This window comes from Scyliorhinus torazame, chromosome 13 (genome assembly GCF_047496885.1).
Source record: "Scyliorhinus torazame isolate Kashiwa2021f chromosome 13, sScyTor2.1, whole genome shotgun sequence".
Lineage (NCBI taxonomy): Eukaryota > Metazoa > Chordata > Chondrichthyes > Carcharhiniformes > Scyliorhinidae > Scyliorhinus > Scyliorhinus torazame.
This window is the reverse complement of record NC_092719.1, coordinates 39,812,591-39,839,570: the sequence shown is the minus strand read 5'-3', so window position 1 is coordinate 39,839,570 and position 26,980 is coordinate 39,812,591. Positions and strand designations below refer to the sequence as shown.

The 26,980-nt window shown below is 47.6% G+C and overlaps 1 protein-coding gene across 4 annotated transcripts in view; it reads left to right on the top strand.

Moving 5' to 3' along the window:
• Positions 1–26,980, top strand: part of LOC140387976 (voltage-dependent calcium channel subunit alpha-2/delta-1) — an 890,358-nt gene that overhangs the window by 532,129 nt on the left and 331,249 nt on the right. For all 4 annotated transcript variants that reach the window (XM_072471400.1, XM_072471399.1, XM_072471398.1 and 1 more), the window contains one exon: positions 4,584–4,653. In XM_072471400.1, coding sequence (XP_072327501.1) covers positions 4,584–4,653 — 70 coding nt within the window. The remainder of the gene's footprint in view (positions 1–4,583; positions 4,654–26,980) is intronic.

Below are 26,980 nucleotides of genomic sequence, written 5' to 3'. Positions count from 1 at the left end.
GAGATTCAGAAGACCTCATCAGTAACCAAGGTTTGAGTAACACGTATTACACTCTGTAGTATATCAAAACACACAGAGAAGTGTAATAAAAGATAATACAGGAGCGTAATAAAAGAATGACAATGCTAAAGTAAATCAAGGACGCCTCCCTGAGGAGTTGAAGATATGGTGGGCCAGGGAACTTGGTAAATGCTGGTACCCTCTCCACCTGTTTTGCACCAACAGGAAATTAAAATTTGCCCTGGAACAAAACACTGTCTGAATTTTCAGCAGTCCAGGTTTTCCACCAAGAAATACAAAGAACAAAGAACAAAGAAATGTACAGCACAGGAACAGGCCCTTCGGCCCTCCAAGCCCGTGCCGACCATACTGCCCGACTAAACTACAATCTTCTACACTTCCTGGGTCCGTATCCTTCTATTCCCATCCTATTCATATATTTGTCAAGATGCCCCTTAAATGTCCCTATCGTCCCTGCCTCCACTACCTCCTCCGGTAGTGAGTTCCAGGCACCCACTACCCTCTGCGTAAAAAACTTGCCTCGTACATCTACTCTAAACTTTGCCCCTCTCACCTTAAACCTATGCCCCCTAGTAATTGACCCCTCTACCCTGGGGAAAAGCCTCTGACTATCTAAATGTATAAAGGGGGTCTCAGATTACGGCCCAGATTTTCACCATGATGGGAGAGCCTATCTGTCATGGCAAAGATGGCAGAAGTGTCCAAACATCATCTAAGTCCCCATCCCCAAACATAGTACTTCCCATTTTTGCAGGGGTGGAATTGGGATGGTTCATGTTTCACGCATGTGTGGGCGACTGAGGCAGTTGGCCATTTAAACCATCAGCTGCCTCCACTCAAGTCTGATTTGGACAGCCCAGGAATGTGTCTGAACTTTGTGGATTTGTTTGGATCGCCATGGTATCCTTTTGGATCTTGTCCTGAGATACCTTTGGTGGAGGTCAGGTGCCTTTTGGGGAAGTTACGGTGTCCTGTAAAATTGTTAAAAGTAGGCATGAATGTGCATAAAAAGGACATAAATCCATTACTGCCAACCTCATTGGAATTGTTAAAAGACCAGTTAAAAGCAACTGTCAAAGGCAACTATCAAGACAACCTGCCAGAAGTGTCAGGAGGATTTGTTAAAAGCACGTATCCAAGGGAGCTGTCAAGGAATTTAAAGGTCCTGTTCTTTAAATTTTTAATATTGCCTGGAGTGTTAAAAAGAAACACTTTCACCAATTCAAACTGTTGAGATAAAGCTGAGGAACACTATTACTGACTTACTGCTGCAGGACTGATTTTACAATGATTCACTATCACAATAGGGTGCCACTCAGCTCACAGTTTGATTGACAATTTCAAGTGGTCATAGACTCTTTAAAGGAGGGCTATGAATTCCGATGCTTGTTGTTATAAACGATTGTGCACTTGGATAACGTTTGTTGTTAAAGGCATAATGTAGTTGAAGGGATGTAAATGTAGAAAATGGGTTTGTATGAATAAGTGTTTTATTCAACATAGTGAAGTCTGCATTGGACAGAATTTTATTTTATCTCTAGGAAAGCTAATAAAATATTATCATTTATTGAGAGGAGAATTGCATACAAAAGTTAGGTTATGCTTATGTTATACAGTGCATCGGAGAGACCACATTTGGAGTACGCTGTACACTATTGGTCTTATTTAAGGAAAGACATAAATGCATTGGAAGTTGTCCAGAGAAGGTTTACTAAACTAATGGATTGGGCAGGTTGTCTAATGCGGGGAGCTGGGGTGGTTTGTTTGGGGTTCAGGGTGGAATTGGTGGGTGTAGTCATGGGGTTGAGAAAGAAGCCATTGGGAGTGGGGATGGGGTGGGGAGTGGGGGTTTGGTGTCTCCGATGATCCAGAGAGCAGAAGATCTGGGCGATGATCTGCCAAATTAAATATCGATTCATGACTGAATGAACTAGCTGCTATTGGCGAAGATTTCCTCTGTGCTAGCTGCAGTGAAATTATAAAGTCATCCCATGAAAGATATTTAAGACCTCACTGCAACCCCACCTTATGCTCCTCTGGCACGTGTTGAATTTAGTCTTCAAAGAGTAATATATAAGATATTATCTGTGAGGTATAGGGGGATGATATAATATATAAAGTAGTATATAAGCTATTGGGTTGGATTCTCCATCGGCGGGATCCTCCGTTTTGCCGGCAGCGCACTCACACTGCAGATGTCCCGATGGTGTGGTGGTGCCCACAATGGGAAACCCCATTGGCCGGCTGTGGGGACGGTGAATTCCGCTGCTGACGGGGCGCGCCGGACCAGAAAACTGGCGTGGTGGGACGAAGAATCGGGCCCATTATCTGTGAGGTATAGGGCGATGTAGTATATTGTACCAAATTCTCACTGTAACAGCGTTTTATAATGCAAATATATCAACACTTACTTTGCACTATCCAAAACAGTATATTTATAAATGTGCTTATGAACATTTTTAGTTATAATCATTAAAATATATATGTATGTGTTTAAAAACAAAGCACAGCTCAAACTATACTATTTGATTATAATACATAAAGTTAGGACGCAAAACCAAAGGCAGACGATTCCAGAAGTTCTTCGTGTCCATGCCTTAGGCAATCGGGCCACGACTGATGCATGACTTCCAAATGAAATAGAAAAAAATCTGAGACAGACTTGTCACTTTGTGAAGACTGTTGAGAGTATTTTATTTTGATCCGCATGGTCTCAGGATAGTAAAATCTGACACTTAACCTTGGAAGTAAAATTACAAAATGCTTATAAATAACCAACCGCTAAAGTGATTCCATGATTTAAACTGAGGAGTAAATTTATAGGGCTATGGGGAAAGGGCAGCTGAGTGGAGCTATTTGGAAAGTTGTATTAAGGAACCGTGACGGGAACAATGGACCAAATACCTTCCCCCTCCCCCTTCCCCCATGAACCTTTTTACACAAAGGAATAAGTAAACGTGGAAAGCCATTGAAACAGTCTGATTAGTAGTGGTCCTGGAAGCAGAAGGATTAACAGGTATATTTGAAGAAAGCTAGATGAACTGCTCTCGTCCCAAAATGAAATTATGTCCCTGTGTATTCTGTCTTTGACAGGGAGGGTGCAGATACGATTCACTAGAATGGTTCTAGGAATAAGGAACTTCAGTTATGTAGAGAATGTGGGCGGCATGGTGGCACGCACAGTGGTTAATACTGCTGTCTTACAGTGCCAGGGGCTCAATTCCGACCTCTAGTGACTGTCTGTGTGGAGTTTGCTCGTTCTCCCCGTGTCTGTGTCAGTATCCCTCCGGGTGCTCTGGTTGCTTCCCACAGTCCAAAGATGTGCAGGTTTGGCGGATTGGCCATATTAAATTGTCCCGAGATGTGGTTAAGGGAATAGGGTGGGGCATTGGGCCTAGGTATGGTGCTCTTTCAGAGGAGCGGGGCAGACTCGATGGGCCGAATGGCCTCCTTCTGCACTGTAGGGATTCTATGATTCTATGAAACTGGGATGTTTTCTGAGAGTAAAGAGGCTCTGAGGCTGTTTGATGGAGGGGTTCAAAGTCACAAGGGGTCTGAACAGAGTAGACGGTGAGAAACTGTCCTGGTTGGCAGAAGGATTAAGAACCAGACAACACTGATTTAAGATGATTGGAAAAAGAAGCAATGCTAAATTATACAGCAATGGTTAGGACCTGGAATGCACTGACTAATATAAAGGTGAGGGCAGGTTCAATCATGACTTTCAAAAGAGGGAATTGGATAATTATCTGAAAAGTGAGTTGGACACAAAGTGAACTAGCCTCGACACAAAGGGCTGAACAGCCTCCTTCTATGTTAAAAACATAGAAACATAGAAAATAGGAGCAGGAGGGGCCATTCAGCCCTTCAAACCTGCTCCGCCATTCATTATCATCATGGCTGACCATTCAACTCAATAGCCTAATCTGGCCTCCCCCGCCGCTAACCCCCCCCCCGCCCAATATTCTTTGATTCCCTTCGCCCCAAGTGCTTTGCTCCATGTTGTAACCATTCGATGGTTCTATGATATTTATGAAATTGGTAAACTATATTAATGAAAAGTTACTCAACTGTCAGCACTGCTTTCTTTAGATGGATTTGGTTGAAATGTGAAGCTGTAATTTCACTCAACATAAGTATAACTAAATATTTATAGTTCAAAGTTTGTGTAACCACACAAATCTATAGAGAGACGAAAGTGGAAGAATTCTTCCATTTCTCAGCACTTTGAACCACTTTTAACCACTCCAGGACACCTTATTAAATCCATCCCAGGGCTAACTCTGTAATTCCTTCCAATGGCTAGCATAACTTATAATGAACTAAGTGTTGCAATTAATCTCAAATTACCATAAACATATTCAAGGGCCATTAATTACAAGTATAAAACTTCCCCTCCTTTATTATCAGTATGTTTATCTGTGATTATGTAACTTGGCAAATTTTTATAAAATAGTACGATTCCCTTGTTTAATTAACTGATTTGGTGAACAGTGTGGATTTGTTGTAAGTTGTTTTAGTCAATGGTTTTAATTAAGTTCCATTCTCTGTTTTACTTCCAGCATCTCCATGGGTGGATCTAACCAAGACTGCCAACAGGATTGACTTGTATGATGTTCGGAGACGGCCTTGGTAGGTGCTCCTGGGGTCAGCGAAAAGCATTAGTAAATCTCACACATTTTTCTCTTGCAGCCTGAACGCTGAATATTATTAAAAATAATAATAATAATCTTTATTAGTGTCACAAGTAGGCTTACTTTATCACTGCAAGTTACTGTGAAAATCGCCTAGTCGCCACACTACGGCACCTGTTCAAGTACACAGTGGGAGAATTCAGGATGTCCAATTCACCTAACAAGCAAGTCTTTCGGACTTGTGGGAGGAAACCGGAGCACCCGGAGGAAACCCACACAGACACGGGGAGAACGTGCAGACTCCACACAGACAGTGACCCAAGCCGGGAATAGAATCCATGTCCCTGGTGCTGTGAAGTAACAGTGCTAACTACTGTGCTATCGTGCCGCCCAGTATAAGGTAGAGGGAAAAAAATAAGTGGAGTCTGGTAACTTCTAAAAATAAATTTATTTTCCCTTTCATTAACTGAAAACAATTATGGGATTAGGTTTGATGTTTTAAACAAAAACCTTCACCGTACAAGAGTTAACTAAAGCAAGTACAACTAACTTAAAGATTGTTTGTGAAATATAGTTAAGCCCAAAAATTGCAAAAGTACTCTCCCCATTCTATTTTAATTTCACCCCAAGAATTCCTCTATGCTTTACAGAATCTTGAAGGTTCCCTCACCTCTCCTGGGACCAAACCAATGTGCGCCACAGCTTTTAGGAATTCACTTTGATTCTCCTCAGTGTTCCTGCTCTTCTACTAAGTATGGGATTTGTTGGGGTCCTTCCACTAGGATACAACTTAGGCAATCCTCCAGCTCCTTAAGCACCTCATGATTGTGGACACCCCAGCTTAAGCATGGAGCTCCTTGCTTTCTTGCTCAGTGAATCCAAAATTAGAAATCACCTTTGTTTTTGTTAACCTCTTGCAACTGGTCTACAACCCCAGGCACATGTATCTCTCGCTGCATGTCACAAAGCTGCTTTAAGGCCCAAAATGCAACATTTGTTTCTGTGAGAAATCATACAGATAAAACCCAACCAGAAAATCAATCCTTTCTACAATATGTGCCAATAATGATGTGGCACACCTGAGATGCCCCAGATAAAAATTTCAACTGAATAACTTTACCTTCAAAACATCTCTTTGATTCCAGCACCCACGTGAATAATTTATAACACTAATGGGGACAACGATGGTCTCACCAAACTCACTGGCTGGAATATTCCATTCTGGAGTCTAGATTTGGTAGTGCGCATGAAGTTGGCTGATTTCCGCTGTGGAGTATGCGATCTTGAACTGTTTATTAAATATGCAACCAGCTCACTGATTCTCATGCTGGGAACATGCTGGAAGTTGTCGTGCCTGCCGTTACTTCATGGGGATCAAAGGCCTGAATGCATATTTAACATTGTGTTTTAAATAGACATTGGGCGAGATCTTGCAGTAGTTCACATAAGATCCTGCCGACGGCGCAGCCCTGCCACGGGTTTCACAGCCGTGGGGGTGGATTCAATGGGAAATCCCATTGGCAAGGCATGACCAGAAGATCCCGCCGCTGGCCAACTGTGAGCTGCCGAGAAACATGCCACGTTTGCCCGGCCACTGCTTCAACCTTTCTTCCCTGTTAAGCCTTCCTCCCTTCCTTGGCCACTGTCCCTGCAACTTGCATTGCCATCACCTGTTATCCAGCATAGACTGATACTTTCATTCACTCCAGAAAGAGGGCAACGCAGCAGCAACTCACCATTAATCACTGAAAAAGTCTACCTCACCAGGTGCACGCCACTTAAGTTTTTTAAAAATTTGTGCAGGGGATCAGGGCACTGCCAGCCATCCCTAATGGCCCTTGGACTGAGTGGCTTGCAGGGGTCATTTTACAAGGCACTTAAGAGTCAACCACACTGCTATAGGTTTGGGGTCAAATGTAGTCCGGACAAGGTAAGGGCGTTAGTGAACCAGATGTTGTTTTACAATTCCAGATTTTTAACCAATTCAAATTTCACCATCTGCCGTTGTGGGATTCAACCCAGTTCCCAGAGCATTATCCTAGGCCTCTGAATTACTCGTTCAGTTCCAATACCATTTGGCCATTGCCTCCCCTAAGTGCAGTCGTCAAAATAAACATTCTAATTTCACGCTGGCAGGAAACTTAACTTGGACTGGGAACTTTATTCTGGTGAGGTAGCTTTTTAATGAGCATGAATGAGACGCTAATGCATGGTGAAGGACTTCCTGATATTGTTCAGCGGGAAGCTCGACCTGCCTTTAACCCACCTTTTAAGTCCCGAGAACCGAGTTCCTAAAGTTCTTCTCACTGTTGAGAAACTGATTTTTTGCTTCCTCCTAAATTAAGTCCCCCGCCCGCCCACCTCCCTGCTGGCGGGACCAGGAGATTCTGCCCACTGGCTCCATTACGAAGCTAATTAGAGAGGACAAGCTGTTGTTTATTGTCTTCCCACTTCCAGGACTGACCTTATTAAATTAACATCGGCTACCCTTTGGCCGGGATTTTCCCCATGCCCCCCCCACGCCTCCCTCGCCTCCCGTGCAGCGTGTTTTTCAGCAGCCGAGGCAGCTTGCCATTGGCCGCTGGTGGGATTTTCCGCTCCTGTCAAGGCCTCTGGTTTTCTGTATGGACTGCCTGCCCTACCGCTGGGGAACCCCTGACGGAGCGTTGTCTTCGGCACAACCTGAAGATCCCGCGGCAGGAAGCACCGAAAAACCCTGCCCTTTCAATTACAATTCCTTTTCGTCTATTTACCAGCCTCCCCAAGTGCTTCCGATGTCTTAAATATAAAAAAACCCCACCACAAAAACATTCAAATTATGAAATTACCCATTTGGCAACAGTATTCATCCTAAAGAAAAAGAACAAACCGTTTTGGTTCACTTCAGCGTTTGTTTCCTTTATTAACAAATTCATGGTTTTAATGGAGGATTTGCTGAGCCAAGGCAGCAAGAAGCAGCTTAACTAACATGTACAGAAATGTATACTTACCCAGAGTGCTGAAAGGTTGCCCGCCAACTTGCTGACCTCAGCAGCAGTGTCAAGCCTGTTTCCTTCATGATTTTGTGTGCTGACGGAATTCACTGGAAAACCTTTACAGGGAAGAAAGGAAAGCACAAGAATGTGCTGAAGTAAATCATGCAGATTTTGTTTAATCCTTTAATTGCTAAGTAATTTGACTGAACTTCAGCATTGCTCATGTACTTCCATCGTTGCTCAATACATAAATATAAAGGGCTGGATTCTTCGGTCGCTCAGCCGCATGTTTTTCGAGGGCGTGCCGTTCACTGGCAGCAGGATTTTCTACTCCCGCCACTTGTCAATGGGAATTCCCAAAGAAGCCACCCCATGCCGTCGGGAAACTCATGGGTGGGGGTGTCCTGCCGATGGGATACCTGCCCAAATCCTGGTAGTATAAACCGGGAAGGTTCCAGGTTCGATCCTGACCTCACCTGGCTCAGGCGATCTCAGTCGAGGTGGTGCAAAGGTTGTTATAATCGTCACTGGTGCCTCGCAGTGAGGAAAAGGGGTAAGTGGGGATAATTGGATAGTACGGTCAAACATTCAACACCGGCATAATGGGGCCAATTGGTCTCCTTCTGCACCGTACCATTCTGTGATTCTGAAACTTCGTAATTCAGCCGAGGCAACACAAGAGAAATGAGAATGACAGTTTTTGCTTTTATATTTAGCCAAAAGAGGCAGTTAGCATGAGCTGTACTGCAAATATATAATTGTCAAAGTAATCCATCCCTTTGGGGGATATTAACCACTCATCACAGTTTGTGTTAGAACAGTGTTACCTTGTGTTGTAACTGTTATGCCTCCATTGTTTCACTATTAACAGGATTTGCCTTTCTGGTGTTAGTTATAGTTAAGTTCAATGCCATGGAAGTTCATAATTCAAAGTTGCTTTGCGACTAGTGTGCAAGAGCATTTAATTATGTCTTCCATTAGATTTGCCCTTGCTTGAATGTTTTTTCTTTGCAACTTTTAAAGTAACAAATTGCTCGATGTGAGAGCTGATAACTCAATGAGACAAGTCAAGCTCCTGGGACCTGAGTGGACAAACAACTGCATCGCCTTAACTGGTCAGATTGAAGATTTGTGAAATTTACATCACCAAAAATTGAGAAGGAAGTGTAAAGTTAAGTGGGTAAATTCAATATCAATCAGGTACGGAAAGAGAAATCAAGACAGGGAAAGAGACAGAAAGGAAATACATTTTTTAAATCTCCAACAATAATTAAAACCTGAAGGAATGAGACTGGACACTTGCAACGGTTAATTTTCAGTGCCAGAGCAGTTGTTTGGCAGAAATTAACACTTATCATGTTATTAAAGGGCGACTTGGACTGAAGTGGAGAAGATTTAACTTTTTGTTTTCAGTTTATTTCACACCTACACAGTAATCTCAGTCAGTGTTTTTCAATGGTGAGTCAGCCAGTGGGGTATGGGGCTGGATTCTCCGATTTGGAGACTATGTCTCCACGCCGGCATGGGACCGGTTGCGTTTTATGCCAGGAAATCTGGCGCAAAACGGCCACCGATTCCCCGTTTTGCTGGGGGCCTGCAGGATGGCAGCGTAGAGCACCCGGCTCTAGTTGCCGATACAGCCTGGAGAATTGCCGGGTCCGCGGCCGCGCTGTGCTTCATGGTGGAGGCCCGCGAAATAGTCCCCCCTGCTTCGGGCGGCTCGCGCGCCCCGGTCCGCCCCACCACAGAACCCCCAGCCCCGAATATGTCCACCCCTGCCCCCCCGCTTTGGAGGGGGCGGAGCATCATGGAAGCGACGCGGCCCCTGATTCGGTCGAGAATTTGGATTCTCCGGCCCGTTGCTGAACGCAATTTTGGCGTCGCCGACCGGAGAATCCAGCCCATGGTGTTTGCCGAGCTAACAGCATATCTTGGACAGCAGCTTTCCAATTTCTGCAATTAACCTCGTAGCTATCTCTTGCTGGATGTTTCGGGTGCATTTGTTCATAAATAGCTACAAGTGCTTCAACCTCACTTTGACTTTGACACCCAAATTATGGGCCATTATCTCTCTGTGGAAATGTGAATGACCTCCATGGGAACACGCGGTTAATTTTCAATTGAAAATATGAAATGTGTTTCCCCCAGCTATGTATTTATTTACGTTGTATTAGTCTTGTTTTATTCTCCAGCCAGAAGGTGGGGCAGTTAGCCTGCTGCTAGACCTTTGTCAACACTCCATAAGATCGTAATTCGTAGGAGCAGACGTAGACTGTTCAGCCATCAGCACATGTGTATAAATGGGAAGAGATGACTTGGGGCTTGCCATTCTTCCATGTAGGGAAGGACACACTGCCTGTTCACCACCATTTCTTGCTATGTGCTCCCAAAGCACTGAAGGAATAGCATTGGCTTTGAAGAGCTTTATGTTCAGTAGCTCGCTAAAAGCATCTGAAGTGAATTTTACAGTCTTCTTCAGCCCTTTTAGATTTGTTGGTTCATTGAAACATTGAGTAAATATCTAAAATTCCTGTTACTCCGACTGACACCCCAATACAATGGCCATGGATAGACTGCATTTGCCACTGGGGAGGTTGCAGACACAATTCCTCTTTTCATAGAATGAATCATGGAATCCCTGCAGTGCAGAAGGAGGCCATTCGGCCCATCGAGTCTGCACCGGCCCTTGGAAAGAGCACCCTACTTAAGACCACACCTCCACCCTATCCCCATAACCCCACCTAACCATTTGGACACTAAGGGGCAATTTAGCATGGTTGATCCACCTAACCTGCACATCTTTACACTGTCATATCATGTGGCATGATGCACTTTGTGATATGCGAGCGACTGACTAATTCCTCACAATCCTGTTTTAAAAATAACCCGGTGACCAAAAGAGGAAGAAAATAAGCAGAGAAAAAAATGAGAGGAAAAAATATACTTTTAATTGGACAAAAATAAAAAAAATAATCTTTTTCAGTGAGAATAATGAAGGAGTAGTCAGTCACTGGAATGCCCTACATGCTGTTCTGCCAGTTAATATGAGATTTGTGTGGGTGAAATTGTAGAGATCCACAGGCATTAACTATTAATTAATCCAATGCTCACAGCACACTGTATTGTGAGTGTCAATCAAATATAATGAATAATGGACTTGTCCCTCCTGAGTTGAGCGGATCTCTGCCATTGTGTCATAGCCAGTGTCTCAAAAAATGTTCAATGGTTATTTTTTAACTTATATTTTGCATTTCTGTGAAGCCAGTAAATATTGCTGTGAATCGTATGCAAATTGAATAAGGATCTGGAGCAGAATGGCTGACCTAGTCATTTTAATTGCACAGCATGTTAGAACACATTAAAATACCTACAGTGAAAAATATCACATTTAATTACAGTATTCAAATATGATTTTGAGTTATTTGATTAAACATCTGTTTTTAAACTATTTAATATATGTAAGTATTGTTTTTGCTTCAACAGTTTTAGAAATTAGGGGTGGAATCTTACCATATTTTTTCAAAGTTTTGGTTTGGGCGAGAGAATCAGGGAGAATCCTGCTGGCGTCTATGACAGGAACTTCACCGTATATTCAGCCTCCTTAACATATTTTTTGCGTGATTCACGTCACGCTCATGGAGGCTTACCTCTGATACACTCGCCCCGGGAAACCTAATCTCTGGAATCAGTGGGGCGCAGTTTATAAACGCCTACTCGGTACTTAGAATCACTGCAGTGCAGAAGAAGGCCATTCGGCCCATCGAGTCTACACCAACCCTTCGAAAGAGCAGCCTACCTAGGCCCACTTCCCCACCTATCCTCGTAACCTGCACATCCCTGGTCACTAAGGGACAATTTGGCACGGCCAATCCACTTAACATGCACATCTTTGGACTGTGGGAGAAAAGCGGAGCACCCAGAGGAAACCCATGCAGACACGGGGAGAATGTGCAAACTCCACACAGTTGCCCGAGGTTGGAATCGAACCCTGGTACCTGGCACTGTGAGACAGCAGTGCTAACAACGTTGCCACCGTGCCGCCAGGGCATAGGGCTCGGAAGACTGAACCACATTTTACAGAGCGAGCCCTCAACCAACTACTCGAAGGAGGCGGGACACCCCCTACCCACGATCGGGCAGACATCCATCCAGCGAATGTGACCAACCCCGCCTGGGAGGCTGTGGCCATGATTGTCAGCGACAGTTCACTCCAAAGGAGGACGGGGATGCAGTGTCATAAGAAGTTGAATGACTTTCTTTGTGCAGCCAGGGTAAGTCTGCCTCCTCATGTCTCCCTCAGCACCCATTAACATAGCCCTGACACTTCCACAGTGATCTCAATCCCACCCACCTAGTGTGGTCACAGCACCTGTCATGTGCCAGATCCTCTCCCTCAATAATTGCCCCAGTAGCTCCAAACTCCACACATACATGCTCTCACTCACCTCCCACGCATGCCCCTCTTTATCCCCATCTAAAGTGCCATGACTCCTGCTTGCTCTCCCCATCTGTCTCATTGCAGGACAAACTCAAGTATGACAGGCATGAGTGGGCACAGCCTGCCAGAGTAATGCCGCAGCTCCAGACTCTGAGCCCATTTGAGGAACGAGCCCTGGAGCTTGCCGACAAGGAGCAGGACCACTCTGGGGCAGAGGACGAGGTCAGGGCCAAAGATACAAGTGAGGACCCTCAACAAATTGAGCCATGGCGCAAGCCTCCCATGAGTGAGTGTTCCCCTCTCACGCACTAATGCCACCTTCCTTCCATTGGAGATCAATCAGCAGGCCAACCCGGACCTCACAGCCCCTGGACATCACAGACCGGAGCAGTTCCGAGGCAGATATCTCAGAGGCCAGCATTGAAGAGGCATCGCAACTGTAACCCGTACCCTCCACCAGCGCAGATACTCACACTTCGATCGGATTAACTATTAGGCAGGCTTCTGGGTCACTCACTGGTGAACTCACACCTGATGACCCACAGCAGGGAGGCAGGGACAGCCCAGTTATCTGGCACTCTGAGCGATGCCAGAGCCCAGGACTCACTGGAGCCCCTTGTCGATGACGTTCCCCTGGACCCAGTCATCCTACAGCTGCTAGAACAGCAAAGGCAGAGTTGCGAGCAACAGGAAGAGATGACAGAAACCCTCCTTGGACTGCAACACCTACTGGAGGAGTCCCATCACCATCTGACTGAGGAGATGGTTCCGTTACCCCAACGGGGCCGACACTGCGGGGGTGCCATCCACAGTGGAGTCTTTGGTGCTGGACGTGCATTCCACGGCGGGGGATATTGGCACCGTGGTTCAGCTCATGGCCGCCATGGCTGAGGGCACTAATGGGAATCCATGGGTGTCAGCACCAGGGCATGATGGGGCTTCTACATCTCACTCTAGATTCCCTTCTACTCGATGGAAGAGCCCAGGGGCCCGCTATGCCAGCAGGATAGAGGACTGGCATGGGTACAGCCTGGGACCTTCCATCCAGGAGACCCTGGGAGTCTCCAACCCATCTGACAATTCCTTCCCCCAGGGAAGAGGCAAAAGGGTGTGGAATTCAGCAGGCTGCCTCATCCTCAACTGTGGATCCTGGAGATATATCTGGATGTAGTGGGAGGGTGAGGAAGATGAAGTAACGATAGGCACCGAGTGGCACGAATTAACGTAGACACCATTCGAGATAATACAGCATTGTAATATTAAAAATCACTTTGATCCCCCTTAAAGAGCCTCCAAACTGTCATGTCATGGCGCCATGCTCGGCAACTCGTCACTTCCTCCCTGTGCAGTACGAAAATGGCAGTGCAATGTCTCTCCCGCCTCCCAAACTGATGACGCGCTGCTCCTGGTGCCAGCCCCTCACCCCGTCCCCTCCCATCCATGGAAGTACCCCCCCTCCCGCTAACATCAATGTTCAGGCCTCTCGTGTGTGCCAGCATTCTCTAATTAGGAGGATGCCATTGCTGAAAATGTGTGAGAGTCTGTCTGCCTTGTCAAGAGTTACCGCAATACACCAGGATCGCTGACCTTGGGGCAAGCAGTAGCAGGTGAGATGTGTTATTTGCTTCTATAGGCCTCTGGATCACTCTGTTCAATGGCAGGTCACCTTCAGCTCTCTGTCAGGCAGGAGTCAGTAATTTCAGGGAGGCTAAGAGGGACATCACTCTGTCCTTACTGAAAGTCACCATCATTCTACTGCAGTGTCTGGTCTATCGCTTTAACACCCTGCCCATGAATGGAACGCCCATGTTGATTTTCTCCCGCAGGTCCCATGGCAGTCAGATGAAGTGAGGCCCCATGTTGGGAAAGGTCTTCACACCCTAGTCTTGGTCATCACCAAACCGAGAGTCTATGAGGGGGTCCCGAGTTCTGCGCCCCATGTGGGCCCTGGCTACCGACCCAGGCCCTTCTTCCTCTGACGGGTTGCCTGCCGTCACCCTTATCGACACCCCCTCGACCAAAGGGATGTAACACACCCCCATCTCCCCCTGGTCTAGTTGCTCACCCCACTGCAGTGCCAGATTTTGCAGAGTGCAGCAGGCCACCATGACATGGGACACTCTTTGGGGGCTGTCGTGTTATGTACTCTGGGATAGCACAGGCTGCAACTGGATGCAGCTTTAACCAAAAGATACTCCAGACCTTGAAGTTAGTTCAATCTGATTTATTGAACCAGTAGCACAGTTAGCACAGTTCTCTATGAGTTCGACTCTCTGATAACCTAAGTGTGGTTACTCTGTCTGACTGAACCAGACTAGCTCTTAGCCACGTGCTGGAGGTGTGATACTGTACATACACCCTGACTCACTCTGTAGATGTTCATCAGTGGAAAGAGGTGGAGTGTGAGTGCCGAGTGCCTTTTATAGTGAGATACCACCCCTGAGTGTCCTGCCTGCTCATTGGTCATGTCCTGTTCTCTGTGTTCATTAGCTGCCTGTCTGTGCCTGTCTGTATGTCATTATCTGCATGTCTGCATATCATGAAATCTCCCCTTTTTTTTCTGTTTTGTTGGCACATGGGAACGTACTTACATGTGGTGGCATATATTAACATATTTACAAGTGGTGGCATGTGTGAACGTATTTACATGTGAAGACAGCTGTCTAATGTGAGAAAACAGAACATAGCAAACAAAACAAATGTTCATAAGTCCAGTCTCTGGGGCTTGCGTCTGATTCATGTCGACTCCGGAGAGGTGGTGGTGGGGACGACGGCTCCTTGACAGGTGGGATGGAAGCTTGACTGGTGTCCTCGTAGTTCGAGGTAACAGGAGGTGGCAAAACAATGGACGGAAACAGAGAAGAAAGCGGTTGTGGGCAGGCAACTTTGCGCAGTGCCCGTCTGTTTCGCCGCACAACAGAACCATCAGCCAGATGTACAACATACGAGCGGGGCGCAGCCTGTCGAACAACGACAGCTGGAGCAGACCAGCCACCATCTGGTATGTTGATCCTGACAGTGTCTGCCGGGGATAACACGGGCAAATCGGTGGCATGAGCATCATAGCCCTGCTTTTGCTGGTTTCGGAGCTGCTGCACCTTCTGCAGCACCGAGAGGTTATCCAGGTTGGGCAAATGTATGGCTGGAAGTGTCGTCCGCAGGTCCCTGTTCATCAGGAGTTGAGCCGGCGACATGCCAGTGGACAGTGGGGTCGCCCTGTAGGCAAGCAGCGCGGGGTAGATGTCAGAAGCAGAATCCGCGGCCTTGCAGATGAGCTGTTTCACAATGTGCACCCCTTTCTCAACCTTCCCATTGGACTGCGGATAGTGTGGGCTGGAAGTGACATGTTTGAAATGGTATGACTTGGCAAACATAGACCACTCGTGGCTGTTGAAGCATGGGCCATTGTCACTCATGACAGTGAGTGGGATACCATGCCTGGAGAACGTCTCCTTACAGGCCTTGATGACGGTCCGAGATGTGAGGTCTGAGAGCTTCACGACTTTAGGGTAATTGGAGAAATAGTCAATAATCAACACGTAGTCACGACCATTCGCACGAAAGAGGTCGATGCCAACCTTGAACCACGGGGAGGTCTCGATTTCATGCTGCTGGAGCGTCTCCTTGCTCTGTGCTGGCTGGAAGCGTTGACAGGTCACACCGTCGAGGACCACGTTCGAGATATCCTGGCTAATACCGGGCCAGTAGATAGCCTGCCTGGCTCTGCGTCTGCACTTCTCGACGCCCAGGTGTCCCTCATGGATTTGGCGGAGCATCAAGCTCTGGAGACTGAGTGGAATGACAATCCGGTCCAGTTTGAGAAGGATACCATCAATCACCGTCAGGTCGTCCTTTACATTGTAAAATTGAGGGCACTGCCCTTTCTGGCAGCCATTGGCGAGGTGGTGCATGACTCGCTGCAAGAGGGGGTCTTTGGCTGTCTCCTCGTGGATACGAACGACCTTCTCATCAGACACTGGGAGGGTGCTAGCACACAGCTGCACCTGTGATTCAATCTGCCGGACGATTTCCAGCGGTTCACTAGGCAATGTGATGGAGCGGGACAATGCATCAACGATGATGAGCTCCTTGCCAGGCGTGTACACTAAGTCAAAGTCGTACCTTCTGAATTTGAGGAGGATGCGCTGCAACCGAGGCGCCATGTCGTTCAGGTCCTTGTGGATAATGTGGACCAGAGGCCTATGATCCGACTCGACAGTGAATGTCGGCAGGGCATAGACATAGTGGCGAAACTTGAGAATGCCAGTGAGAGGAGGTTGGCAGAAGCACCTGTGTCCAGCTTAAACTGGATGGAGCAGTGGTTGACCTGCATCACCACACGTCATTCGTCCGCAGAATCCACAGCGAGGATGGACTGAATTTGTGATGAGTTGGATGTGGCATATTCACATTTGGTAATGATGCCCACACAGTAGGTGATGTCCAGACATTCTTCCTCTGGATCCGTTGTGCGGCCAGGATCAGGATCCTGTAATCGTTGTTGCACACTCTGAACACACCGTCGTCGGATTTGGGAGCGCTGGCCCCTGACTGGTGGTGCAGACCTGCACAAGGCTGCATAGTGTCCAGGCTTCAGTTTAAACATCGCCTGCCTCTTGCAGGGCAGTGTTTCTTTAAGTGGGCGTTGCTGCAGTTCGAGCACGTCATGACGTCGGCGTCCTGACGCTTCGCGCGTCGTCGCACATGCGCAGTGCGGGTGTCGGCCGCTTCGTTATCCCGTTCGCATCGCGCATGCGTGGGGCCCCGGGGAAAGCGTGAAAAATGGCCGCTTTCATCAATGCTGAGGCGCTGCGTCCGGGATATGGCCTGAACACTCTCTGCCTCGTGGGAGGCAAGTTTCTCATTTTCAGCTGATTTGTACTGGGCATAGTGATTTTTTGCCGTGCTCATGCACTGTGCATGTTTCAATCATGACTGGTCACGGTCCAAGTTGATATACATGTGGGCCTCGCAAATAGTGCATCTGAGCACTTGTGCCCTTATGCACTTGTGAGCTGCTGACTGGGAGATGCCTCACAGGTCACCTGTGCAACCCTGAAACGAGCCTCTGGCAGAGAAGTTCAGAGCAGCAGTAACTTTCAGGCCCACCGGCAATGGGTGACCTCCCAGTCCATGAGGTGCCAATTCTTGTACCACCTGGCACAGGGGGTCAACCGTTCCCCTGGACAAATGCAGTCTTCTCCGGCACTGACATCTGGAGGGAGGAAGTTCTATGTCGGAACACGCGTGGCTCCTCCGAGGCACCACCATTTATTGTCCTGCTCCCAGAAGATTAACGTGCCCTACCTCCCCTCCTTTGCAGGGTACTGCTCCAGGTCACGTGCAGCAGCAATGCAATGCCGCCGCTGCTGCTCGATTGCTATCAAATGAATTGTCAGCTCGGCTGGTCCCATGATTCTCCAGAGTCAAAAACTGAAAGGAGAACATCAAAGTGAGCGATGAGGAAACCTGACAATGCCATGACCCTCAAAACTCTCAGGATCTGGGACATCCATCCATGTGCCTCCCCCCCCCTCATCCAAGCACCTTTCCAATGAGCCTCACTCCCTCCCCTCTCACACAATAGCCACTTCCCTGCAGCTGCCTCTCTCAACTCCCCGCTTCGGCCCTTGAGAGCCTCAGCGGTCCATGTGCCTACCCCATGGGCGAGGGGTGAGGGCAGTTGAGTGCATTCAGTGGACCTGTGTTCTAACCTCATAAGGGAACAGGATGCTGCCCCTTGTCACCCTTTAAACTGGGTGACTGATGAGTGAATTCCCCATAATGCATTGCATTGGGGACCACATCTGTGTCACCTCTCTGTCCTAAATGGCTTACCGTGTATTCTGAGACTCTGACCCCTTGTTCTGGACCCTCCAACAAGAGGAAACAATATCCCTGCATCCAGCCCTGTCAGAATTTTACACATTTCAATCAGATCCCCTTTCTATCTTCTAAATTCCAGTGAATACAGACCCTGTCTACCTAATCTTTCCTCGTAAGACAATTCTGTCACTCCAGGAATCCGTCTGGTGAACCTTTGCTGCTCTCCCTCTATTGAGTTTCTTAGATAAGGGGTCCAAAACTGCACACAATATTCCAGATGTAGACTTACCGAGGCCCTGGACAGCTGCAGTAAGACATCCTTTCTCCTGTACTCAACTCCTATTGCAGTGAAGGGCAACATACCATTTGCCTTCCTAACTGCTTGCTGCATCTGTATGCTTTCTTTCAGTGATTGGTGTGCAAGGACACCCAGCTCCCATTGTACATCAACATTTCCCAATCTGTCACCATTCAAATAATACACTACCATTTTGTTTCTCCATCTGAATTAGATAGTTTCACACTTATCCACATTATACTGCAACCACCATGTATTTACCCACTCACTCAACTTATCTAAATCACCTCTGAAGTCCCTTAACATCCTCCTCATCACTCACCTTCCCATCAAGTTTTGTGTCATCAGCAAACCTGGAATTGTTGGCCTGAATTCTCAGGCCGTTCGCTGGTGACAGGATTCTCTGGTCCTGCCGGCAGCCCATCCCCACTCATGGGTTTCCCGGTTGCATGGGGTGGCTTCAATGGGAATTCCCATTGACATCAGATAGAGCAGAGAATCCGACCGCTACCAAACGGCGCGCCACCTCCTGCTGCCTAGAAACACGCGGCTGGGAGGTTCGAGAAATCTGCCCATTACATTTGGTTCCCTCATCCAAATCATTGATGTATATTGTGAATAGCTGGGGCTCAAGAACTGAGATCTGCGGGATCTCACTAGTCACTGGCTGCCACTTCGAAGAAGACCCATTTATTCATACTCTCTTGATGCCATTCACCGGAACAATTAAAAATTTTGGCGTGTTTGGCGGGGTGATTCGTGATGGCTCCAATGCCAAGGTTTGAGGTCACTATTCAACGGCACCTAGCTGTTGTCTTGAGCCTCGGGGAGTTTCTCCCCGTCGATGCCATACTTTGACATTTTTCCGGCACTGGGAAGCAAAACTTGCCAGCAGGACCGGCTCCTCACAGATCAGGGTGCCATTTTGAAAGGCTGCCCCGATCTCGACACACACTAACCCCACCCATTTCAGGACATCTCCGCTTTCAGAATCCCACTTCACTCCCGAAAATCTTTCTGCGGCTTCCTCAAACCATCCCTCACCTCCCTTTCATGGGCACTGCGCCCGAGGCCCTGACCCCAACCTGACACCCGGGCACCTTGGTAGTGCCACTCTGGAACCCTCGCATTCAGTGGCACTGCCAGTGTGCCAGGATACCTTTTCCCCAGACCACCCCGGGGGCACTAATGGCCCCTGAGACCCCCCCCCCCCCTCACCCCCGCCGAATTCCCATAACGCCTGGTCCACGATTGTGGAAACCAGTACTCAGCAGCGCCTGTTGAGGTGTCGCAGGCATGGCTGTTGACCTCCGGGCGAATGCGGCATCAGGATATTTAAATGAGCCCTTGTTGTGTGTGATTCAGATCGCGCTGGATGCCACAAATCGGGTGACTCGCGTGAGTTATTGCACCCGGCACGAAGCCCAATTTGGGTCTCTCCCACAATTCACCTGTCGTGCCAGCTCAACAAATTCAAGCATTATTTCCCTTTCATAAATCTATGTTGACTTTGGGAGCTGTTTTCCCAAAAGGGAACAAAGTCCCCTAGCGAGCGTGTTTAGCCGCGTGTTTCCCGGCACTCGCAGTGCAATCAGACGGACCCGCACCCCCTTCCCTGCACCCCCCCCCCCCCCCCCCGACTCCCCCCATCCAGCTTCTACAGGTCCCACCTTCCCCACCATCAGTCCCAATGCCTCCGGAATCCAAACTAATCCCCCCTACACCATCTCTCCAGCCACACATTCATCTGGTCTATTCTCCTATTCCTGCTCTCACTAGCACGTGGTACTGGGAGTAATCTTGAGATTACTATCTTTGTGGTGTTGTCTTTTCAGTTATTTCCAAGCTCCCTATATTTGGCTTTCAGCACTTTATCCCTCTTCTTACCTATGTCTTTGGTACCAATATGGACCACAACCTCTGGTTGTCCACCGTTCCCCTTCAGAATCATAGAATTTACAGCGCAGAAGGAGGCCATTCGGCCCATCGAGTCGGCTCCTGCCCTTGGAAGGGGCACCCTACCTAAGCCCACTCCTCCACCCTATGGTCAGGTGGATTGGTCATGATAAATTGCCCTTAGTGACCAAAAAGGTTAGGAGGGGTTATTGAGTTACTGGGACTGGGTGGAAGTGAGGGCTTAAGTGGGGTGGTGCAGACTCAATGGGCTGAATGGCCACCTTCTGCACTTTATGTTCTATGTTCTATCCCCGTAGCCCAGTAACCCCATCTAACCTTTTTGGACATTAAGGGCAATTTAGCATGGCCAGTCCACCTAACCTGCACATCTTTGGACTGTGGGAGGAAACGGGAGCACCCGGAGGAAACCCACGCAGACATAGGGAGAACGTGCAGACTCCGCACAGATAGTGATCCAAGCCGGGAATCGAACCTGGGACCCTGGAGCTGTGAAGCAATTATGCTAACCACTGTGCTACCGTGCCGCCCATCCTTGACCATGACACCAGGGAAGCAACATTCCATCCTGGTTCCATGACTGCAGCCACAGAAACATCTATCTGTTCCTCTTGCTCTGCCTGGCAGTCACCAAATCCCCTTCTGCTTGTGCACTCTTTACCTGCGGTGTGACCACCTCACTGTACATGCTATCCACGACGGTCTCATCCTTCCTCCACAGTGACTCCACAGAGGAAGAAGCACATTTTTAACACAGTGATTGGTTATCAGCTGGAGCTCGCTGCTCACGAGGGTTGTGAAATCAGAGATGATGAATGATTTCGTAAGGAAATTGGATTTGCACTTGAGGGGAATAGACTGACTGGACCAAGGGGATAGAGTGTGGAACTGACTGGATTGCTCTGTAGAGAGCTAGCACGGATTTGATGGTCCGAATGGTAGCTGCCTGTGCCAGAATGACTGTATGATAAACACAAATAGTTCTGGTTTATGTTCCAACCTGAACCCATCAATGTAATCATTATTCTTTTACTTCACTGATCTTCAACACCCTCTGAATAACAGTTGTATGATGTTTAAGATTGAAAATGTAATTAAATAATCAAAAATCAAGTTGAGCCCCCGAATTACAGATAACATGTTACAGGAGGCATCATAGAATCCCAACAGTGCAGAAGTACGCCATTCGGCCCATCGAGTCTGCCGCAACCCTTAGAATGAGCACGCCATCTGTGCCCACGCCCACTGCCCCCTATCCCCATAACCCCATACCTTAACCTTAACCTCCCTGGACACTTAGAATGGTCAATCCACCTAGCATATTGTTTAAGCTGACAGAGTTGGACAATTTCTGCGTTCCAGGTGGCCACTCTGAATTGTATGCACTTGTCACCCACTGACAAACCGCTTTGCTTCGTCTGGAGGGCAGACCTCCACTGGTGGTTACTCCACTGGGGATGAGGCTAAGGTAAATGCAAGTGTGACGACCAGTTGCTTTTGACGTGTGCAGAGCTGGCATTAGTTACTGGCTGCGAACAGCATTTTCAGATATGTCACCACCTCTGCACCTCACCTTGCTGAACACCCGTAACCAGCTCATTTATGATTGGCAGCTGCGATTGTTTCAATAAGGAGGTAGTTCTGGAAGTCTGACATGGTTTCGCTTTGTGTCATTTTCATCCTTCCAGTGCAACCAACCGATAATCCACTCCTGCAGCGGATGTTACACGAATGACCATTAAATATGTCTGACACCACAAAGTAATCTAGTTGATGTTCGTAAATTTTTCAAGGGATTGAATTGTATTAGTTTGAAATACAATTGTCCCTGGAATTTAATTTAAATGTTTATATTATGACGAAATGAACTGGCTTTCTTGACATCCTTGACAGAGTTGTTGAAGAGTGGTGATGGCTGGTGTGATAGAGGCGTTGACAGTGTTTGCAGAAAATATAGCTAAACATTCACAAGAAGGTCAGAGGCTATAGTCTGAAATTCCCAGCATGGATATTGAGATTTAAAAAAAATGTCATTATGTTTATGAGATACAAACGCAATGATACAAGGAGAGTTATTGCCACTGAGAACTTCACCAGAATTATGGAAGAGTTTTACAGCACAGATCTATGTCTTTCTGGTCCCGCTGGTTTATGATCCACAAGAGCCTCCTCCAGCTTTGCTTTTTCTCGCTGCAGTGCACATACATTGGTCATATTTCAACATGGTTCCATTGCGGTGCCATGATTTAGTGCTGTTAGCAATACTCAGTACATGGGGGAGTATTACCCCAATCCCCTCTATAAAAAACAGAGCTCCTGTTAATTCTGTCCCCCGGCATCTTATGTTCAAGGCCCGGGAGACCTTGAATACACCAGGGACCTTGTCCTGGTTGGGGGTGTGCAAGGTGCAGGAATGGGGAAGGTGGTGCCTGGGGCCTCAGGCCTCAACTCGCAGATTTTTCTTTACTGACAGCACTGGCCTCTGCACAGGTAGGTGACGGCCATGATCACATGCCACATTAGATGTCCTGGGCGAGATTCTCCGACCCCCCGCCGGGTCAGAAAATCGCGGGGGGCTGGCGTGAATCTCGCCCCCGCCGGTTGCCGAATTCTCCGGCACCGGATGGGCCGGCGATTCTCCGGCCCGGATGGGCCGAAGTCTCGCTGCTAGAATGCCTGTCCCACCGGCGTGGAATAAACCACCTCTCTTACCGGCGGGACAAGGCGGCACGGGCGGGCTCCGGGGTCCTGGGGGGGGGGGGGCGGCGTGGGGCGATCTGGCCCCGGGGGGGGGGGGGGGGGGGGCCCACGGTGGCCTGGCCCGCGACCGGGGCCCACCGATCCGCAGGCGGGCCTGTGCCGTGGGGGCACTCTTTTCCTTCTGCCTTCGCCACGGTCTCCACCATGGCGGAGGCGGAAGAGACTCCCTCCACTGCGCATGTGCGGGGATGCCGTGAGCGGCCGCTGACGCTCCCCCGCATGCGCCGCCCGGCAATGTCATTTCCGCGCCAGCTGGCGGGGCGGAAATCAGTCCGGCGTGGGCCTAGCCCCTCAAGGTTAGGGCTCGGCCGCTCAAGATGCGGAGGATTCCGCACCTTTGGGGCGGCGCGATGCCGGACTGATTTGCGCTGTTTTTGGTGCCGGTCGGCGGACATCGCGCGATTACGGAGAATTTCGCCCCCTGCCTCTGAAACTCATCCGCCATCCATAATTTGATGGAGCCCCTGATCACGACTCTCTGATTGACCGCCTCCAGGGAGATCTACCTGATAGGTGCACCAGTGACAGAAAGCTCCACCCCCCCCCCCCCCCCTCCCGAGCCTTGGCCATGCACCCCTGTTGTGTGCAAAGTCAATAAGCAGCTCAGACACAGGATGCAGTGCTGGAACTGCTTTGGGCCAATGCTGCAATGATGCAGGTGAAGTGAATGCATAAAAACTGCGTGGCCTCTTCCACCTCGATCTGCACGGGTGCGGGTACGTCACGGAAAGCGACCCCCATCTGCACCCAAGAAAACCACAAAACTACCATTTTTAGCTTAACTGATCAAAATTTAAAAGAATTGATCAGTTTGATACTTCCGAAAGGGAGAAAAATCAGCTTGAATTAATCAGCTTGAATTTCCAAAAAACAGAACAGATTAATTAAGCTAGAATGAAGGGAAGAAATTCAGAGAAAAGAATTGCTTCATAACTTAAAAGTGATTTGCAAAGATTTAGCTTAGTCCTTAAAGAGGAACATTTTGAAATTATGTTGTATTATAATATATTATTATAAAATATTATTTTCAAAGGCTGTAAAATTCTGACTGTTGATATACAAGTTGTATAAACAAAGCACTGAGAAAGTGAGAACGAATGTGCCTTGAGAGTAGGATAACAAAAATTAAGCAGGTTCCTCGACAAACCACAGTAGAGTGTATATTATTTTCTTGTTATTTTCACAGCTTGCTGTTCAATGTTGCCTTTCAGGTAGATTTGTTTGCAGGTCACCAATGTCATGAGTTCAGAAGAATGAGGGGGCATCTCATAGAAACCTAGAAAATTCTAACAGGACTATACAGGGTAGATGCAAGAAAGATGTTCCTGATGGTGGGGCTGACCAGAACCAAGGGTCACAGGGTCGACCATTTAGGACAGAGATGAGGAGAAATTTCTTTACACACAGAGTGGTCAGCTTGTGAAATTCATTACCAGAAGAAGTAGTTGAGGCCAAAACATTGCATATTTTCAAGAAGCAGTGAGCAACAGGACTTGAGGCGAAGGGAATCAAGGGATAATGGGGGAAAGTGGGATTAGGCTATTGAGTTGGATGATCAGCCTTGATCATAATGAATGGCGCAGCAGGCTCGAAGGGCCGAATGGCCACCTTCTGCTCCTATTTTCTATGTTTCTATGAATGGAGTTAGAACCTGGAAATGATACTGGCTCACAATTATTGTCTATGTCCAGATGAGGAGGAAACCCCAGACTGAAAGGCAACCCATTTCCGGCTCGCGAAATTGTGTGAATTCTGCCAAGGCCAGCTTGGAGTGTGCAGTACCAGAGGTGAACGGAAAGTCGGTGTTAGTTAAAGCCAACTCCTCACCTTGGCACTGTTCCCTTCCCCCTTCCCGTGTGACCAGGGCTAGGGGCCTAGTCTGTTTCTCTCTAGTTCTGCTTTTTAAACGAAAAGGCAAAAATAGTTTAATTAGTTCGCTCAACTCCTTGGCTCTTTTTAACAGTTATTTTTATTGATGAATCTTTTGCTATTATCTTGAGAATGGAGAAAGACTGCAGAAAGCTGCAGAAAAGAGGGATTGCGGGCCTTGTGCATAACTCACAAAAGGTTAACATGCAAGTTCAGCAGGTAATATGGAAAGGCAAATGGAATGTTGGCCTTTATTTCAAAGGGAAGAGAGCATGAAACTAAGGAATTTCTGCTAAAACTATACAAGGCACTAGTTAGACCACACCTGGAACACTGTGAATAGTTTTGGTCCCCGGACCTAAGGCAAGATATTGGAGACATTCCAGGGAAGGTTAACCAGGCTGATCCTAGGTTTGGAGAGATTGTCTTGTGAGGAGAGATTAAGTAGGTTGGGCCTGAATTCTCTGGAGTTTCATCTCCACCCTCACACCCTGCTGGTATACATCCAGCTCCATCCTCACCCTGCTGGTATACATCCAGCTCCATCCTCACCCTGCTGGTATACATCCAGCTCCATCCTCACCCTGCTGGTATACATCCAGCTCCATCCTCACCCTGCTGGTATACATCCAGCTCCATCCACACCCTGCTGGTATACATCCAGCTCCATCCTCACCCTGCTGGTATACATCCAGCTCCATCCTCACCCTGCTGGTATACATCCAGCTCCATCCTCACACCCTGCTGGTATACATCCAGCTCCATCCTCACACCCTGCTGGTATACATCCAGCTCCATCCTCACACCCTGTTGGTATACATCCAGCTCCATCCTCACACCCTGCTGGTATACATCCAGCTCCATCCTCACACCCTGTTGGTATACAAACTCTATCCTCACACCCTGCTGGTATACATCCAGCTCCATCCTCACCCTGCTGGTATACATCCAGCTCCATCCTCACACGCTGCTGGTATTCAAACTCCATCCTCACACCCTGCTGGTATTCAAACTCAACCCTCATACCCTGTTGGTATCCAAACTCCATTCTCACACCCTGCTGGTATACCTCCAGCTCCATCCTCACACCCTGCTGGTATACAAACTCTATCCTCACACCCTGCTGGTATACATCCAGCACCATCCTCACCCTGCTGGTATAGATCCAGCTCCATCCTCACCCTGCTGGTATACATCCAGCTCCATCCTCACACGCTGCTGGTATTCAAACTCCATCCTCACACCCTGCTGGTATACATCCAGCACCATCCTCACCCTGCTGGTATAGATCCAGCTCCATCCTCAACCTGCTGGTATACATCCAGCTCCATCCTCACACCCTGCTGATATACATTCAGCTCCATCCTCACACAATGCTAGTATACCTTCAGCTCTACTGGTGGATAAAGTCACTGCCATTTTCAATAATGTTAAAAAGGAAAGGACATGTACTGAGCACAATTAGCAGAGGTACATATGGTAAATCTAAAACATGCTTGAAAGGGAGGAGGAGACGTAGGACACAGGCCACAACCAAGAAGTTATGGAAATGCAAGATTGTTCATTCAACTTTAATGTACAAATACTGCATTACTTTGTGCTTAACCTGATGTGGAGATTTCAATGGGAAAATCTAAGAGTCCTCAATTATTAATGGATCAGTTGTTTACTTCATGGATCTCAGTTTTTAGCAATTAAAATATAAATTAACATTTCCAGTTCCTGGTTTAGAGGATCATTACCAAACCATTAAGTCAGAATTGTAAAACCAAATGTGTCTATTAACTTTTTCAGCATGTATCTCAAAATTCAGCAATTAAAACCAAAATTAAAATTTTGAAATCCTAATTTAGCGGAATATTCACAAGCTAGCTAAGTGAGAAAAGTTGAAGCATATTCTTGTTTTATATAACCAGGACAGATGGCTCCTTTAAGAACGTGTTTCATCATTGTAGTTCAATAGCGCATCTAGTAGCACTTAGCACAAGTGTTATATTGAATTAAGATACACTACTGAGAAAATAATGGGTAAATCATATGGAGAGCTACCAGCAGCGATGCAGCCTTTAAGAATTTTGGCCAAATGGTGCTCGTTTTTTGTGCTACAGTTTCACACAGGGACTACTTCAGTTGCAATCATTGAATTTGTATTTGCAATATTACGCTGTAGGCCGAATTGTCAGGTCTAGTACTGCAAGATCTCCCTGCTTCAACCTCTGCACTTGGATCCTGTCTGTCCAGCATT